General features: G+C 41.3%; 1 protein-coding gene across 10 annotated transcripts in view; it reads left to right on the plus strand.

The window, feature by feature from the left end:
- celf6 (CUGBP Elav-like family member 6) overlaps positions 1-12,377 on the plus strand; it is a 118,099-nt gene extending 105,722 nt beyond the window's left edge. For 9 of the 10 annotated variants that reach the window (XM_044031048.1, XM_044031046.1, XM_044031049.1 and 6 more), the window contains 3 exons: positions 2,153-2,296; positions 5,613-5,762; positions 11,335-12,377. In XM_044031048.1, the coding sequence (XP_043886983.1) occupies positions 2,153-2,296; positions 5,613-5,740 (272 nt within the window). In that variant the 3' untranslated portion in view covers positions 5,741-5,762; positions 11,335-12,377. Of the gene's footprint in view, positions 1-2,152; positions 2,297-5,612; positions 5,763-8,982; positions 9,051-11,334 lie in introns of all 10 variants that reach the window. The other variant, XR_006360816.1, reaches the window with a different exon arrangement.
- The last annotated feature ends 7,955 nt before the right edge of the window (positions 12,378-20,332 follow it).

A 20,332-nucleotide genomic window follows, 5' to 3' on the forward strand; every position in this document is an offset into this window, starting at 1 on the left:
CAGTGCAGAGTGGCATGAATATTTAGAATAGCAACGGAGAAGTTGGGTGTTTTACAACAACGCCGGGAGAGAAAGTTTGATAGTGACAGCGCGGGACAGAGTCGTAGTGCATAAATTCAGTGCAGCGACACGTAAACGTTGCCACTTTACACACATAAATGTATTTGTTACGTTCATCCCATCTCTCACTTCATACGGTTGGAACATTTTAATCATTAGAAAATCTGACAAGTAGAGAGAGAGAGAGAGTGTCTTTACTCTGCTCTTTGCAAATGTGTCTTTCACACTTCAGCTAAGAGCATTAGGCAGAACAGTGACATGTCAGTGCTATACGGCAGCGCAAACTGACACGGCAAACATCAATACGGCATATATTATAACCCGCAGCAAAGCGGTATTGTCAGCTGCTTGTGGAGAAACTGAATACGGCTCAACTTCAAATCAATAAAGCAAATTCATTTGTTGAACAGGAAAAAAGTATCAAGGATTTTCCTGCGTTGAAGTTTTAAAAAGGTGGCTGCCCTGTGATGTTCAGTGCCATCGAACAATGCAGTCCATCGGAATGCATCTCCGTTTACTCTCTGCAATTGTGAGTGTCCAAATCATTTCACAAATGAGTTCGTAACGGCAAGTGGTCATTAGTCTGCAACTGTCACGATAATGTTATAACCTATTGCACTATTAATACTGCAGAAGAAACTAACTGTTACACTCATATTGGCTGCGGACGGCGTAACAAAGAATCTTCTTTTCGCCGCCACGCTGAAACCTGGCACTCGCATTAAATGATGCAACCAACTTCCAACACCTCCGTTAGAAAATTCACAGCAACATTTGCCTCAAGTCTTTAGCCACAAGCAGAGACGGGGAGCAGAAGTCGAGCCGTGCTCACTCGCATCGAATTCCACGTACGTTCATTTTCAGACCAGTAGTATTCAACCCCTGCCGATGTTACTTCAAGTTTCATCACTTTAGGCAATTTATAAGACTGCGCTACTCCCTCCCTCTGGAGCACGAAAGGGCTACATATAAGCAGTGCTTTGATGACCACTAAACAGCCATGTATTTTTAATAGTTACTGCTGTAAACTAATAACAACAACAACAGCATCGTAATAATAAAGTATGTGTGTGCATGTGACTCGTACCAAACTTAAATCCTAAGCTGTGTGGATAACTATGCAATCATTATGTGTCCGTGGGTAAGTAGTAGATATACAATCTAAGCAGTGTGCAGAAAAATAATACAGTGTGTGTGTGTGTGTGTATTCCATTTCAATGTAATGTAAAATAAACATAAAGCATGTTTGAAGCCAGCCTTAGTCTCATCTCATCATGCCATCACCAGCCAGCCTGCACACATGCTGTCCACGAGTCCGTCACAACTGGCTCCATGTCTGTCTCTCTCTCTCTCTCTCTGTCTGCCTGCCTGTCCATGGCTCCATTTCTCTTTCTGTCTCTCTCCAGTGCATTCCTGCCTTTTCTCAGATTGGCCTGTACAATATGTGGCAGCTGGGTGAATGAGTGTGGAGAGGTGGAGAGAAATTGGAAGACAGTCCTACTGTCACACAGTAATTGGGGCAAACACTCGGCTTATGTCTTAATGCATGCTCTGCCTCCTCTTCCTCCTCTCCGTCTTCCTCTGTATGTGCTTCCTTTTCTCAGGAAAAAAAAAAAAGTCTTGGTGTTTCTCTTTCAATCAGCCTCTCTTGGGGTTTTTTGTTCTTGCTCATGTTGTCTCTGTTTTTATCTGCGGCTGTTTTTTCTCTTTAACCTGCTCTGCCTCTGCCTCTCTGTGGCTGTTTACATGCGCACAAACCAATTGGCAGCACATTTTCTGAGTCAATAGTCAAATATAAGTGTATGGGATTTAGTTAGGTGCCACCAGTCCATCCAGTTACGCTGCGCAATGAGGTCCTCGAGAGGATTCAAATGGAAAGGGCTGACCAAACAAACATGTGAAATGTACTGTTATGATGGTGTGTGTCGTATCGAGTGAATACTACAGTAATATAATCAGTGTTTCTGATTTACTTGATTGCTTTTTTAAGTACTTATTCATTTTTCCCATCCATGTGATGATGGTCAGTGTCTCTCTGAGCGCCGCCTGTTCATGCTCCTGTGTAACCCCGTTGTCTCTCTCCCATCACCAGGGCCAGAAGGTTGCAACCTGTTTATTTATCACCTGCCCCAGGAGTTCGGAGATGCGGAGCTCATGCAAATGTTCCTGCCTTTCGGCAACGTCATCTCGGCCAAAGTCTTCGTGGACCGAGCCACCAATCAGAGCAAATGTTTTGGTGAGTCAGAAAGTGACGTTGAGGAAAGGAAAGTGGGGGGCGGGGGGTGGAGGGAGGGAGGGAGGACATCATTAAAATGAACAGAGTCACACGGTGTATGTGTTTGGCAATTATCTCGTGCCTCTTGTTGCTTTCCTGCAATTAGTGTTTGCTTTTGCTTTTATTCCCAGTGTCTATTCTAATCAAGTTGCAATTAACATTTTAAAGTTGCCGTTACATGCCACTGAGCAGAGGGGAGAGAAGCAGGGGACACGCGCTCCCTGGCTTCATCACACAGGCATATCTAACAAGATAGTGCAGTTCGGCAACGGGGGGGGAGGGAGGGGTTTCTGTGCGATGGGGGTGGGCACTGTGAGTGAATGAAGCCCTCATCTTGCCACTGACCCAAACACCTTCCACAATTGCCCCTTGCTCCACACATCTGTTCATCACACCGTTCCTAATACAATCAGCATCGCCTTCTCCACCAGTTCCCTGGCTCCTTTACCCAAGAGAATAGCATTTTCCCAGATCCCCCCCGGCCCCGCCCACCCCCAGTCCTCCAGTCGGGCAACCCATCGGCATCACACCCTCCTCCTCCTCCTTCTCGCCTCCCACGCAACACACCAGTTCGTCAGGGTGGAGGTGGTGCAGGTGGAAACCATGAGCTTAAAGAGATAATAATAGACTGGTGTGGGCCTTGTTGTTGATTCAGTTGGACAGCAGCACCCAGGAGACAGGCATGGGGAGAGAGAGCGAGAGGGAGAGAGAGAGAGAGAGAGGGAGAGAGAGAGAGATACTCCCATTGTAGACTTTCTCTCTCTATGGCATGGCACATGGAGTATCAATGAAGTTGCATTCCCATGTCCATCTCTCTCCGTCCCTCTTAGGACAACATCTATTCCTCTTCTCTAAATGTGTCTCCGTCCATCACCGTCGGTCAGTCAACTAAAGGGGAGGATAAAGGGGCAGTGACTTCAAATATCTCACCTGCTTATTTGCCACGGCGAGTAATTAAGATCTCGAGTGAAACGCGGGCAAATTGGACAGAATTATTCTTCTCGTGTGCGCTTCTTTTTAAACGCGTCTCCTTTTTATAGCAGAAGCCTTGAGGCTCTTTTGTAAGACATTAACAAATTAGACAGACGATGCTGTGAATGAAGAGGGGGAAAAGTTATTGGGCTTTAAAGAAATTTAAACACTTGATCTCAACAATGTGTGACTTTATCCTTGGTGGTGTTATTAGAGGGTGTAGTAGACATAGTGGTTGTAGTAGTAGTAACAGAAAGCCATTGACCTTACTGAAGTAAATGTAAATAATTCACTGAAATAATACATATCTATATATATACAAGTACAACAAGATAACATAAAACCTTAGGAGTTATATCAATCATGTGCTTTGAAAAAACTACACTCCATAAAATATATGACTAGTCGCTTACTAGTGTTTCTCTTTGGTTGAGACTTTTTTTTCTTCTAAATGTGATTTCAAACACTAAAGATAAGATGAGGAAAGAGCAAATATTAATAAAATAATTCACCTCATAGTTGAAACATACACTGGATACACTGGTATAAACTGGGATGGCACGACTTTGTAGTAATCTGTATATTAGAGGTCCAGTGTGTACGAATTAGCGACATCTAGTGGTGAGACTGCAGACTGCAACAAGCAGAGGACTCCTCGACTCATCTCTCCTTTCCCAAGCTCTTTGGAAAACTACGGTGGCCTTCGCATACCAAAAAGGATGTAAACCTGCTTTTCCAACTCTCTCCACTACTTAAAAATCCCACAAAAAAATACACAGAGTGAAATAATTGATCTTAAGAGCTTCTGAAAACAGCATATCTTCTTTTTCTTTGTTTGTGGCTGTTTTGCTTCGTTGTTCTTGAATGTGATTGCCCGTACAGGGTTTTTTCAGCAGAGCATTTTCATATAGTTATATAAAGATACACCATCCTAACAATATGTCTTTAACATCCACAAAAGTCTCTCATCAAAAAAAAAAGAATCACCTGGAGGTCAACTTGCTCTCAAGGAGTCAAGTGGGCGTCATGTCGGTGCTTTTTCTCTGCCTTTCAACAGAGACCTCACCCCTACACTGCAGCCCCCCCTGCATTTCAGAACACCCGTCACCATCAGTGCATACAATCATTACATAGTGTTACGTCGTGTTTTTCTACTGCACTCTCCACCACTCAGCCTCTCCATACACTTGTATGGAGAGGCTCCTCCTCTGGAGGAAAACCGTAGAAAGTAAGAACCGGCTCAAATATCCCATTCTGCTTTTATTGCCGTACACGTGGATTTCGAGCAATTTAAAGTTCGCAGCACATTCTCCGTCATCCCCTGCTCTTCTGTACTTTGAGCTAACCCCCACACCCCACACCCAGCTATCACCTTTTTCAGCATGTGGATGTAAATGTGAGGTATAGAAAATCATTAAAGCCAGCGATAGTGTGAGTGTGTGCATGTTTCTAAGGCTGGGGAGAGGGGGGGATCACTGCCAACTGACAGGCGCTCCCCCTGTATAGTTTGTTTAAAGGGTTTGTAAAAGAAGCAGCCTTATCTCACCCGCACTGACAAAAGCCTGCCCTCTCCCCCCAAATTAAATTGGACCCATAGCGGTGTGATCAAATCAGCTGGCAGGCGGAAAATTTGGGCCGTCAATCACGGAGGTGTCTGATAAGAACAGGGAAGGAGTCCTGGTGTGGAAAGCCGTCGGCTCATTCCGCCCCGACACCCAGGTGATAACTCAGAGCAGCAGGAACCTCAGTCCGACATACCGTGCTCCTAGCATCTCATTACGACCCCAGTGCCCTTTACTCTTTACTTAGATACATGTTCACTGACACACACACACACACACACACACACAGACCTGCCCCTCAATTTCCAGGCACCGATTTTGTCCAACAAATCCGCAGAAAACATGAGACGACTTTTTCTCTCTCGCTTATCTTTTCATGTTTTTTGTTCTTTGTTCAAGTCTAATTCTAATAGCTCATCTTCGTTTGATTTTTAATATCTGTTATTAGCCATTGTGGCATTTTATGTAATCGTTTTATTTCAGAGATTTTCAATTAATCTGCCGAAAATGGAAAACAAAGACCCATTGTTGTGTCATTGTTGAGCGTTAAAAAGGGTCTTCTTCTTCTTCTCCCCTTTTTTCTTTCATCTTGCCTGTTTTATTCTCCCCGTCTTTGTCCTCCTCCCTTTCTCCTCGTCCCGTTCCTTTTTTCATCTCCCCTCATTCTTCTCCTTTCATGTGTTGTCCCTTTTATTTTCATTTTCCCATTTTCTCTGCCCCATCACTCTGTATTGTTGTCTCAGGCTTTGTGAGTTTTGATAATCCATCCAGTGCTCAAGCCGCTATCCAGGCCATGAACGGGTTTCAGATAGGCATGAAGAGGCTGAAGGTGCAGCTAAAGCGGCCAAAGGACGCCAACCGACCTTATTGACTCGTCTACTGTCAGTATCCAGGTACAGTATCACTCTTACTATTACACACCGTGGCTTACTACATCCTTTCAAACTGTCCACTTGGCTGCTTATAAGAATGACTTTTGCATAGTCTTGCTGCAACAGTAGATACAACTGACTCCTGTGAGAAGTTTTTTTTCCAAAATTTTAAGTAGGGTTAATATGTCTTTACTTTATAAACTTAAATAGTACATTTGCATTTCACCCCAAAAAAGTATTTGTTTTTATTTATATTTTAAAACCTTTAACAGTTTACCTTTTTGGTTTACAATTTCAATTCCTTCATTATTTTCTCATCTATTTATGTTCCTCCTGATTTGGGAAGTGTTCAGCGACGTCCAGTATTAGCACGGACAAATAAGAGAGAGGTGATCATTGTAGGGTGAGATGCTCAGAAAGGAAATGGACAAACTCCCAGACATCCCCTTCAAATAACACCAAATATGTGTGTTTTAAGTCTATTATTATTATTATTATTATTATTATTATTATTATTATTAATGTTGTTAATTGTAACATTATCAGCCCTTTTTCACAAAAACAGCCTGATTTCTGTACAGGTTTTCTCTTCTTCTGTGGATTAGAAGCTGATTTGTTCCTCTGTGACACTTCGGCACGGCTCAATGACATCATCAATGTCCTGCTGGGTATAATTAACCATCCACGAGGGACGCTGTCGAAAATACATTTGAGTTGTTCAGCTACAAATTTGTAAAAACCAATCATTCCTACCCCAAATTAGCTCAGTATTCATCCTCTTTCTTTCAGTCAAGAACAATTCATAGAGGAGATCCAGAGGAGGTTTAAAGCAATACCAGGGACAGCATGGCAAGTAAATGCAGGATGTTTGAAAGAAAATGCTCTAACAAATAAATTAAAAGACTCATAATCTTTTCTTTTTTTTTTTTGCAAAAGGCAAAATATCTTGGCAGTTGTACTTATAAATGACTTTGTTTGGACATTTCCTTGAAATGAGGACACATGACATGCCATTGATTTTGTGAGTTAGGCCTGGACAATATGGCAATATCAATCTAAAAACATAAAAAACACATTTAAATAATTTCTTCAACGATCAGTATGGAGGAGCAAAATTAAATCTTTAGTCATCTGACATTATCACAATAACTGTCAATACCAACTGATTAGAAAGTTGTTTTTTTTAAATCATGACACCACTTTTGACCATACCGTCCAGCCCTACTCTGAGTGCACGTCTTCATGCCTCACTTTAATGAACTATCTATATACTATATTAACGTCGTAGCAAAAAGATTAAAGGGGCTTTGATTAAGCCATGAAATGTAAAATGTTATAATGCAAAAAGTAAGCACACGCTCACCCCTCACTTCACCTACTGCAAATAAAACATGAAGCTAGAGCAAGTGCTCGAAACTATATGATGTCAGTTTTATGCCACTGTAGGGTCACAGTCAATTTAACACTGAGCAATTTACAGAACTCTTGTAAATGCATGTTGCTTTTAGATGTGATGAAAAGCCTGACGTCTTCTATATTCAGCTGTGCCTCCTTTGGAACTTTAAAAAAAAAAAGCCAAACAAAAAGCCAAAAGCTTTCATGCAATTTAATGAAAAGATGGTTTACTTAAAAGTTGCAGCATCCCTCCATAAAGACTAATTACAGTGTGTCGGGCCTTATCGGAAGAATCATCACCCATCTGTCACAAAGTGCAGCTGCCAGTGCAAAAATAATATAGATGCATGCTCTCTTCACCCAATTGGCTAGACAACTTTTCATTACAATAACATAAGCCTAGATTATGTTCCTCCATAAATAAAAGCATGATAATACCATTTGTTTGGTTTAGGTTTGACTCTTTAAAAGCCACAAGATGGCATTAATGGAAGGTGGTGTGCATTATAAATGATAGATGCTGCCTTTATCCCTCGCCTGGTAGTGTCTGAATACAGCTCTGCCCTGCTAATTGAAGAGAAGCTTTCAAAGTAGACACCCAGAGAAGGCGCACATCGATGGGGGACAAATGGAAAATGTCCCGCAACAGCGTCCAGTGACAGCACAGTCATTGAGATGTACTCAGATTATCTCCGAGTGCAGACATTTCTCACAATAACATCCTGTCACAACCAGGAATTGTGTGCATGTGCGTGTGTTTGTCTTTAATTTTCCTTCTACATCTTCCTTCTTCCCTGGTCTGGTTCTATCCATCGCTGTGTTTTTTTCCCTCTGTTAGTACACCATTTTATGCTGTTGAGTTAAGGAAAACCAATAGAGCAAAACCAAGAGCAATTCTGTGAAAACACGGAGGGGGAAAAAAAAATACACTACTGAGGCTTCTGGAGCTGGCTCTGTATCAAAGCTTTAGCTTTATAGAGTCTTGTATGAAGACTGAGTATTTTTAAAGATTTGACCAATCTACTTCTTTGCCTTTCATTGTGGCAAGACAGTATGCTGAAGTCTTGAGCAACAGACTGAAATTAAAAGCAAAGTTCAGCATCAAAACCTCAATTTTCTAAATCCAACAATACTTTAATGATGAAAAACTTTGCTTGAAGTGTGTGTGTGTGTGTGCACGTGTGTTGCTCAGGTAAAGAACTTTAACATGCAGATAACTTCTTAGGCCCCCTTTATTTCCTCTAATACGGACAATTTCACTTTGAAGTTGCATTAAAAACACGATCAGACAGCATCCTCCTCTGCTGGTCTCAGGAGCCCTACTGCACTGAAATTGCATTCTGTGTCTTAAAGATAAACTTAATGCAAAAAAAAAAAAAAGCTGGAGTGCTCACTGTACGGCCGACCTCATAGCAAACAATGCAAGGCAAATCCAATTATTGTAGACAGGACAAGTTTCTGAAATATGCATTTCTGCCTTAAGGGTTATCTTTGTGAATATAAGAACATCAATTCAACCCTTTAACCTGCACATGTTGTCAGCTTGAGAGTATTTCACCACCACACTGACGCACAAGAAAAGGCCGTTTGTGTGTGTGTGTGTGTGTGTGTGTTCTTTGGTGCTATTTTCTGTCATTTCTGTTTCACTTGTCAATTCTTCATTGTTTTCTGTTTTACGGTAAAAAGCATAATAACCTCATCTGATTTGTCAGGCAGAATAAGTGAGGGTGTGGAACAAATATGGAAGGGTGCTTTGAATTTTGACTTAAAGGAAAAGAAAATCCCACTGTTTCTTTCCTTCTTTTGCACCCCCACCAACCTGGCAACCTGACACGGCCAATCACAGTGTGAGGTGGTCTTTCTCCGCTATAGCCACACCCTGTACACCTGTCACGGGGCCGAGTTCTTACAGCTGTAAGTTGAACCCATGGTGTCATTTTCTTTTGGATGACGTCATGTGGTGGGACTGTGACTGCGTTGCATGACGTGGCGTTGACTGGTATCTCTTAACTCTATCTCTTTATATTCTGCCCTCCTTTCATATATATCTATATATTTATACTGTATTTTGTACATTGGCAGTTTGTGGAGTGCAGTAAACTGATGCCTTTCTTGGCTGGTACCTGTTGTACATAATGTATCTCACGTGCTGACTGGTGGATTATAACTGGAAGTGGCCTTTGACTCTTTGTGCTATTGTACTGTGTGCCCTTGTGACTTGTTTTACTTTCTTTTTTCTTGTGAGGTCCGTGTGTATGAGTGTACTGTTCTTTTTCTATTCCTCCGTGTCTCCACACATTTACTTCCACAGTGTTTTCCTTTTCGAGCAAACTATGATTTGACTTTTTTCTTTTAATTAATGTCCGGCGCGAGGAACTTTTTCTTTTTTTTTGTTCCTTCTCCCACGATCGACAGCTGTTTAGTTGAGGTAGCCAACATGACCCTATGTTTGTGTAGCCAATTAAATCTCCACTGTTCACACAGAGAGCACAGGCAAATGTTGACACTCCACTTCTCTGTGGATTCCATCTGCACAGGGAGTACTTCGGCAAGATTGCTTTGTTTGCCTAACATGAGAATCGCTTTCCATTTATTTATTTATGAGGCTGCAAACCAATTACATTGTGATAGCAGAGCTGCAGGCTGTATTATAGACCCACATGGCTAAAATCTGTCCACAACACGGACCATACCAACTATAGGTGTGTGTAAGCAAGGAGCAGAAATAGAACACAATACCTGGGATGAGTATTTGCAGCTGCCTATTGAGTGGCATAAATTAGCGGCTGTGTTTTTGTTGTACAAGATAATTGCTATTCTGTGTGGAAAAAAAAGGGGAGCCAACAAATTTTGAGTGAAAAAGGTCTTTTCTTTTGAGAGTGCATTCGTTTCTATCCCTCCAGGCAAACCCGGATAAGAGTTAGTTGTTTTCATCGAACTTTTTCTGCCCGATTCGTTCAGAAGCCCTGCAGGTGTCTCTGCCCTCCCATAGTCTACTCAAGGAACTCAGTGGGGTGGGGGGGTGTTTGGGAGTGGAGGGTGTCTAGCAAGGCAGGCCGGAAAGAATGAGGTCTTTCTGGCATCAACTGTGCTTCTTAACTGCCATTATCTTTTATGGAGCCGTCTAAGTAGGTGGCAGTGGGAGGGAAAGGCGTAGTGCTGGGACAAAATGCTCATGGAGGGAGGGTGGAGGGAAAAAATAAATAAAAATTAAAAGAAATCCGTTACTACCTGACAAATTTGGGAGGTGATGTTCTTAAAGATGGAGGAAAAAGATATATTTTGAGGCTAATGTGTGTCTCTGCAGCTCTGCGGTAGATGCATAGCGCAAATCACCGGATTATAAAAGAGGACATCAGTAATGGAGACCGTTATTGCTTTACGCCGCTAATGACCGGGCTCGCTTTGGCACAAACAGGCAGAAAAGTTAGAATCCCTGCTTCCACGTCTAAAAAGGCAGATCTATTACGACATGGTAACAAGCTCATTTGCAGAGATGGAAAGGTAGAACAAAGAGGGCGAATGCCCCCCCATAGACTCCATAGACTCTCTTCACCCACATCGTAGCACACTACATATTAGCAGCATTGCCTGTAAACAACATACAGTATATACCTGAAGCTCAGCAACACAGAATTTTAAGTAAAGGTGCAGCACATCCACACAACAGAGGGGTAAACGCTAGGGCTTTTATGGGAAAAAATGTAGATGCCATTTCATGATTTGTTTATTTATTTATTTTTTTAAATTGGACCCTCTCATTATAGTCACACACATATACCTCATCCGGATTCCTTTTTGATCTTATGGTATTTTGTTTGTTAAGAATTAATGACATGAATGTCAGTAAACTCTTAAGCTGTATTCCCCCCCCCAACATGTAGCCAGTTTAAATGAGGTCTTCTTTGGATTAGTGCTGTCACAGTGTCGATGTCTGTTCCATATGGTTAAAACACAAATCTCCCACCCCACCTCTTGCCCACTTATTTCTGGTTTTGATTGACATACTCCTTTTTTTTTTTCTTTTCTTTCCTCTCCTCCCCGTCTGTTTCTCATGCTGTTGGCTGTGCCTGTCAGTCTGTGTGATAACCAGGAGCCAGCAACTCCGAGCATGTGTGCAGCTCTCTGAATCAACTCTCCTTATATTCCCCTCCTCTCCATTTCTCTCTCTTTACCTCTCTCTATCTCTATGTCACAGGATGAAGGGCCACATCACCTTATTTCCACAAGTGCAGTAAAAGTACAAAGACTTCTTGCTCTGCTACATATCATGAAGGAAGGGTGGTCCCTTGATCATGCTGGAAACCCGTTGAAAGATTGGGTGACTAAGAGAAGAATCCCAGAGTTGATTTTTTTTTTTCCTCTTTTTTTTGAATGTTTCATTTTTTTTTCTTTGCAAATGCCTCCTTTTTTTCCCTGTTTTGCTTTGGCGTCTGGGGAAGAAGATTTTTTGCAGAGACCAACTTTTTGCTGCTGTTTTTTAGACATGATGGGGGAAAAAAAAACAACCTTTATAGACTCATTATGCTCAAAGCATGCATACTGACACAGGATATAGATAAACACACATTAATGCAGATAACAAACCAAACATACACACTTAAATATGCTACACCCAAAAGAAAAAGGAAAAAAAAACAAAAAAAACTACTACTTTGTACATGTATAAATACGTGCAAATGCCAACTCAAGTACTGAAGCAAACACATGCGTGTACGCAAACACAGACACACTCACACTTACACACAAACACCCACACCAGCCTGCTGCCATTTTGGTTTTTGTGCCTACACAGGTGTTGTGCTCTGTGACAGGGCAAGCTCTGGATCGAAGAAGAAGAAAAAGAAGAAGAAGAAGAAGAAGAAGAAGAAGAAGACAAGAGGAAGAGGAGAGAAGAGGAGAATCCAGGATAATTTACATGCATCATTCCTTAGGAAATAGGGACCAAAGGACTAAACGCTTTTTAAAAGAATATAAATATATAAATATATAAATATATATTTAAAAACTCATACCTTGTAGCTGCAAGTATTACAATTTACTCGTAGTAAAAAAAAACTAAAAAAAAAAAAAATCATTAAATCAATATCCAGTGGCCTACTGTAAGTACGAATAAAAGAAAATGGAAATAATGTACAAAAAAGACATGGAATCGTAGTATAGGGGCTGATCTTTTGCTCTGGATGCTGATTTAGCGCCAGGTTGTAGAATAGTAAAATAGACTAGAGGAAAAAAAAAAAATGTAAATTTGCTAACTTTTGCTGTTGTTTGAAAAAAAAAAAATAATAATAATACTTGAAGATGTAATGAAAAGGATGTGGGGCAGGGGTGAGGGAGGGGGTGGGAAGGGTAAAAAAGGAAACATTTATGTGCCCCGGTAAGCAACAAGTCTCTTTTTGTTGGATGTAAAGGTATCAGCCACTGGATATCTCGCCCACCATGATGTACAAGTCACTGCACTCTCTGACAGACTGTTCTGGGTGGAAAAAAAGAAAAAAAAAAAACAGAACGACAGGAGGACAAAAAAAAAAAAAAAGATCTTACTGATGTCTGTGCCGGACAGGGTGCAGACGTTTGAGGCTTCTCACTCGCCTTTGTATTCAAGCGACAATCCACTGTAAAGACCAAGCAAAATGGACATGGGGTGTCTTTTGTTGTTTCACTTTTGTTTTTCTTTTTTTTCTTGAACTTTGTATTGCAACATGAAGGGTGATTTATAAAGCCACCAATTGTGAAAAGGAGACAGTTCTATAAAGAAAGACGGACAGAGGGATAGTGACAAAACGAGAGAAGAGGATGAGGAGTAAGGTGACAGCTATTGAAACTGCCAGCAGAATGAACTCAAGTACACAAATGAATTTGCCCTTATGACATTGAAGTCCCCCTTAAAAACAGAGTGCACACATGCTGTAAGCAACCACGACTTATACAAGAGACATGCCAAGGATGTGTGTGTCCAAATCTCCTGACTAAGAAAAGCAGAACCTCACCTTTTAACAGATTCAAACATTTCTCCAACGACAAACTCAATTATTGATGGCAAAAAAAAAGCGCAGGTTCATTTAACGGTATCAAATCTACGTTCCCCGACCTGCTTAACAGATCCATAGATAAAAAACAACATACATGCCGCTAAAAGCAGACTACATCTTAATTAGATCTAACTGTCATTTTTAACCATCGCTCAGCTTGCCTGTAGCCTCTCAAACACTGATGACAGGCGGCACAGCGTGAAGCACTGCAGTGAGTCCTGCAGCCTGTGTTTTGACTGTTTTAGAGCTCTGGGTGTAGTATCGTCCTTTAGAGCAGATCAATATGTTTGAAATGTGGCTAAAAGGGAGGAGTAATGCTGTTTTAGTCATTCTAAACACTTGCTCATTTTCTCTGTCTGACACTTTTGAGTGTTGACCGCTGGCAGTCATTGGCCGCGTGATGTGGGAGAGAGGGAGGGAGGGAGGTGAAGAGAGGAAGCCAAAAACCAACAAACATTAATTTCTTATATTTTAAAATATAGAAATTAAAAAAAAGGTATATAATTAAGCTTCAAATCTCCCATAAAGGGAGATAAAGGGATCAAATAGGCTTGGTACCTTAAGCACCAGTCCAAGCAATTTCTGTTCAACACCAAGAATCTGCTCCAACTTTTTTTTCCCCACTTTTTAGAGAGAAAAGATGACTAGACTTAATCAAAATCACTAGACTCCGACTCGTTCCCCGAGCAGACGGTCTCGATTTAAGCCTATGATCTCTGTGTGCCATGTGTCCCCACTGTTTCCCCTCTCCTAAGAGCAGGCGTGCTCCCTCTCCAGACCTCGGTCCAACAGTTAAGTGGCTCATGCCTTAACAGAGCGTTTTCTAACCCGGCTAATGTCTGCGCTCACTACCCTTCAATTATCTCCTGTGCCATATTAGACATGCTTTTTCACCTTTCCCTCTAATCACTCTATAATCACCGCCCTCTATACATTAGCGGTAAAGAGTGAAAAATCACCACGATAATCACTTGGACCAAACGATGAGAGAAATAGTCCCCTGCATGCACATGGATGACAGATGGAAGATTAGGGAGAATTATGTTTGTGCCTACTCCTTGGCAAGGCTTCTGACAGCTGACCTGGCACCAATAATACTGCCAAATTTACCCGAAGAGGCAAAAGATGTGAGATGAAACTTTACATATCATAGCAAGGTGTAATATTGGGAAAAGACTGACATTACTAAACTTTAAAAGAGTGGAGAAAAAAAGATGGATGGCAAAATTTTTTTTGTTTGTTTTCTTCCACCACCAGTTGTTTAAATTTGGGTCAACACAATTTCACTGGAAATCCTCAATTTTGCAGAAGCAGCTGCTGTGAGGCCTATGTTGTTGTGTCTCCTCTTTCAGCACGTAATTGTGTCTCAACAGAGGCCACCGTGTTTCACAAAACAACTCGCTGCACACAGTTTTCCCTCTTCTGCCTGTATCCCTGCAGGGACACCTGCGCAGCACAGTGCGTGTTCATCGTTCACCTCAGAAATAATATTTGTGAAACACAGTAGCTCTTCAAATTCAAAATAATGCCAATTTTTAAACAACCTTATGTACAAACCCAACCCTCTTCCCCTCAGCCCTCAAGTTCAGGAAGCTTTATTAACGATTGCGAAGTAGGTCCAAACAAAACCAATATTCTGATCATTTTTCATGTGAACCTAAACTATTCCATGACAAATCTAATGTTCATTGAAGGAGTACATTCTGCAAGTGAGCACGAACATGAACCTCGTATGCCCACTCTACTGTTCTTCTCCGTCTTAGATCAGATGTTGTACTACTTCCCACTACTAATGGCAGGTTGAGTCCCCAGTGAGCCGAAATCCAGCCAAGCCTGTCCTGCTGTCTGTTTGGATAACAGCAGTGTTCATGTAGCATCTCTGCTCTGCCAGAGCTTAATCGGGCAATGTGAAATCAGCATTTCAACACTTTTAACAAGGGTGTCCGTATTACTTCTAAACCCCCCGAGAGGAAGCTATTGAAGCGTCGTGTATTAAAAACAGAAAAAGCAGAGAACCAGGCAGCCAGGGCTTCTTAGGGCTACTTATTGTGTTCCCAGCACAGAGCCAGCCTAGTCTGTAATCCAGGTTATTTTACGTATAACAGCAGTGACAACCGTCAGCCCAGCAGGTGCCATCCAAGCTCCGGCAAGCAACTACTTGACATCTGCCCCCAGTTTACAAAGGGAAATTGTAACGCTGCATGTACAAGGAAAATATAATCAATCCAATTAGCTGCAATCATACGACTGAAAGCGGTGAGGTGAGATGTATACACAAGTACGGCAAGGTCTTATTCAATAAGCGTACAAAGCAGACCACGTGATCCTCTGCCACTGATCCACGTACCTACTCTAACCTTGTATCATTAAATAAAAAAAAAAATGGGTGAGACCCAGTTCCTTAATTTGCCTCGATACCACTGCGCACAAGGTCAGTCCTCAAGAGGAAGGGTCACCGCCAATGGCAAAAGGGCCAAGCATAGAACGGCGAGAGCATGTTCGATTGTTCAACCCTCTGGGTGTGAAACACTCACCCGAAAATAGCAACGATTGTCAAGGAAAGGAAGCGAAATGTAATTGACTGAAAGAGGAGAGATAATTAAAGGGAACCTGTTGGACAGGAGGGAAGAAATTAATGCCTCTCCCTTTGCTGCTTTGGGAGAGCGCTGTTCCGTCATCTCACTTTAGTGCAGAAAGGGTTTTGCTGTGGAAATGGGATTTTTGTGCGGAAAAAGGTGGAGGTGGTAATGGGCGCTGGGTGGCCGGGGTGCTGTGTGCTAAACTGAAACTCCACAAAATCACTCCCAATACTCAGGGCATCAGTAACTATGATGTCATGATTAGTGGAGAGGTTCAGAGCCTTGTGTTACCCCTAATCCCGAAGGAGCACGAGCTGAATCACAAATATGAGGCCAGAGCGGAAGGGCTGGCGAACCGTGCGAATTGTGCTTTGGATTTACAGTATCATCATTCTATTCCAAGAGTAGGAGTAACAATCAAACTAACAAAAATATCTCCGTTGTCCATCTGAAAATGCATAGTTAACCCCTGGTGGTTTAACAGCATGGCTGAGAGCAATGAAGACAAAGATTTTTTTTTTTTTTTTCTTGATGTAAATAGCCTATAAAATACAAAACAAAAGGAAGGTTGTATAGCAGCTTGTGTTGAAGAGCCCAACTCTGTGGGACAATGATGTCACTATAAAATGTGTCCGCAGCAGTGCAGGGATCTTGGAGAGTTTTAGTCCTTTTAAGCCCCTTAGGTTTGGGTTGTGAACATGCATCTTACAAACCTTGGCGTTGGACGGCGGCTTAGAGAGGAGAGTGTTTTCATTTAATGTCAAACCTAAGCCACAGACCCAAAGTGATCCGTTAATTAAAATCTCTGTGTACATGTCATGGTTTTTCCTGACAGAAGAAGGATCGCCTGTGCAGTAATTGGATTAGTCCAATTGGAGATGATGAACAGATATGACAGTAGAGTTCATCCATCTGCATGCTTACTGCTCGACAGTGTGGCGAAAAAAGGGAAAAGGAAAAAAAACAGAAAAAGAGAACATCAGCCACCACCACCATAACATTTTCACAGTCCTTAAAAGTGAATGTTTGGGGTTTTGGACATTTTAAGATGCTAATTTTACAAAATGAAACTCCAGGTAACAGTTTGTTCAATATGTACATAAAGCATTTTTTTTTTTTTTTGTGGGGATGAATACACACGGTTAAACTTATACATACTGCACAACATGGTAAAGCAGAGATTGACAGCAGTTACTATAGATCCCAGCAAAAACCCCTGCCTGCCTGCTTGACCCAATCTGCCACTGCTCTCCGTACAACACAGCTGCGTTACTTCTGTACATACAATATAGCTTATTTTTCAATTCTGTTGAACCTTCTTTATAGGCCGTACAATAGATCATGTTCAAACGTTTTAAAAAAAAAAAAAATTTAAAAACATTTAAAGAATAGTTAATATATTTCAGTGAAACTATGAGAAGGAACCTATGAAATAATTTATCAAAATCAGAGGATAAAATGATTTTATTTCTTGTACAGTAAAGCACTGAAAAATTTTGATTTTATACTCAAGATTGGTAAACCGTTGTTTAGTTTCTCTTTTATTTTGTTATTATCCGCTGAAGCTGGGAAAGGCCCATTGTTATGAGGTTATATTTGGATATGCTTTGATTTCATTATTTCGGCTGCACAATCCATATAGGAAATTCCTCGTGGGACAGCAATTTCAGAAAGACATTTTGCCACTGAAAGCTCTTAAATCAATACAAGAATTAACAATCTGCACTGTAAAAAAAGGGATGATTGATGGTAGTGGTCATGTGGATTATAAAAAAAGAAAAAAACAAGAGTCCATTGCACAGTTGTGTTCAAATGTATTAACATTGCATGTTCAAAAACAATCTCATCTGAGGCCTTTGTTTTCAGAAAAAGACAAAAAAATATATATACCGTATATAAAAAAATAAACTTTCCAGTCAGATTGGTCCTATGCTGTCATATTCAAGCAACGGATGGATTTCTGTGGTGTTCCTCTCATTATGTGATTGTGCTTTTCTTCTTTTTTTTTTTTCTTGTTGTTTTTTGAAGGGTTGTTGGTCACCATTGACATATCTCTGGTTTTCATTGTCTCTGTTCTTATCAATGGGAAGTTTCCTCCACAGTTTGTTATCTAATGTGACTTCATCCACTGAAGATTATCGTTCCAACAGTGACAGCGCCATATTCTTTTGCTCCACTCAGGTTGATTTGTTAATCTGAGGAGGGAATTCTGCCTTAAACCCAGCCTGTTCTCTTTAACAGTACTACCTGTGAACAGTGGTCGGACACACTGTATTCTGGGGATGCCAAATGTTCTACTTTCAAACGTCAAAAATATGTTGTGAAGACAAACATTTCGCCAGAGTCCGTTTTTTGCCTCAAGCCCATTCTGACACAAATGAGAGTTGTGGTCATGCATCTCCATTTCCATTGGTTACAAGGACCAAAATGTAAACAAACTCAGCTAACTGAGCAGTTTGCTCCAATCAAGCATTCAGTGAGAGCCTTTAAAGAATTCACATTTAGCCATATGTAAGTTTGCATCATTGAATCACGACATTCCCAGCTTCACGACCTTAATCCATCCTCTTTTTTATTTGTTGCCATGCACAATGCATTCATCATAGTATATTCAGCGATCTATATTCACAAGGAACTGAAGAATAATTTCTTTGATAATTTGACTTAGAAAAAAAAAGGAAAAACTGGGTTATTGTTTTGTTTTTTTCTTGAAACAGATGTAAATTGAATAAGCGTTGGCTCGGGTCCGTTTCCCAGATTCGGAGTGATATCTCCCTTAGTGCTCCTGAACTCTGTAGTTCTCTAGTTCATTATATTCTGCTTAGACAAAAATAAAGCACAGTCCTGTAGAAAATGAGCCTCCGTTGTCATTTCTATCCATTCACATTAAATGAAGCCTGAACGTGCGGCTCTATCTTGGCGAGCACGCATGACCCTGTTTGCAAAGATGTGACATGTTGAGTGTCCTCTTGTTTGTGGAGAGAACACATTTTAAGACTTGTCATTGTATTAATTGAGCTAACAGCGCTAACCATATCCGAATACCAAATTAGATGAGACGGTTAGTAGAAAATCGTTTAAAAAGGGCCGAATAATGCATAATAAATGGAAGGGAGATTGGGAGAGGGAGGGAAATAAATTGTGCATTGATTAAAGGGAAATGGATATTCAGCTCTTGTCTCGTTGAGGTGTTACAGTGGGGGGGATAAAAAAAATCAGGTGCAATGGGTCCTGCTGGTTATAATCTGTGCATAAGGAGCAGGATTAAGCATTGATTAATCAGAGGTTTTCCCTCATGCTGCGTTTTATTGACAAAGACGTTACGGTAAGAAGGGTCAGGTCACATTGAAGCCTGTGGTCAGTGTCCTTTTTAGTGCCCACAGTCTCCTCCTCACTCATTAACCCTCAACACTCACTATACACCGCAAAACCTATTACAGTGGTTGGTCGAGCCGGCGCCCCTTGGGACGAATGGCCCATTGCAGCAACGCGGGTTTGATTCCACCTGTGGTCCTTTGCTGCGTGTCTTACCCCCTTCTCCCCCCCCCCTTAATGCTACTCTGTCCTATTCAATAAAGGCAAAAAAAAATAAAAATACCTTCAAAAAAGTAAATAAATAAAACCTATTACAGTGAAAAGTCCACACAATATTGTGTCCTACAACTAAACTAAACCACCTTTTCACAATGGGAGAGATAAATTCCACTTGTTTCTTTTGCAAATCAACATGGCTCAACAGTTCACGGCAAACCGCAACTGTCCATCACAACAGACGGAAAGCATCAAAACTGCCTGACAGTAATTGTTCCAAGCCTAAAGCATGACACTCCAGGGACCATGAATGACAAAACCTTCCCGAGACACCAAACATCATTTCTTGTTTATGGGCCTCTCTGGTGCATCTGTGTAGCAGAGTCGGTGTGGAAAAAGATTTATGGCTGCTAAATTTGCAGGTGATAAAAAGGAAAAGAGTGGCCAGTTGGGGCACTAACTCTTGGCCATTCACATGTTGACTCCCGTGCAGAGTCTCGAGGGAACCTTTCTCATTGTGCAGCAGACACTCCATGATTCCACATGACAAACTGGATTGTTCCTCGAGTGAGTCCTGCTGAATTATTTTGGTCCTTTCGATTGCATCTCCTACCCCTGAGATTTTCCTCTACTGTTGCCTTTGAGCTATAAGCCTCGATAGCCACCGTTGTCGATACTCAATCTGTTCTGTAACCCCTAAAGCTGATGAAATGTGCTAACAGGGGTTTGTTTGTTTGTCTCCAAGAGGGGGGCAAAAGAAAGAAAATGGAACAACAAGACTCTTTTGACAGTTCCATTTTTCCAATGTTTTGGAGTGGGGGATAATCATGAAGTATGGATTGGAGAGAGGAAAGTTATTACATTTTGTTGTCTTTATCCTTGTTTACGTTGTACGAGAGAAAAAAAAAAAAGGCCAGATTGTTCCAAACAAGGTTCTTTGCAGTTCCCTGGTTTATCCTCTATTCTGTTCCTCCTACTCTAAGTGTGAGAGAGGGGGAAAACAATCAGTTTTGTCACATCTCACACTCAATCTTGTGTCCCTCTAAATCTTCAG

The sequence above is a fragment of the Solea senegalensis genome, linkage group LG7 (assembly GCF_019176455.1).
Source record: "Solea senegalensis isolate Sse05_10M linkage group LG7, IFAPA_SoseM_1, whole genome shotgun sequence".
NCBI classification, from domain to species: Eukaryota; Metazoa; Chordata; class Actinopteri; order Pleuronectiformes; family Soleidae; genus Solea; species Solea senegalensis.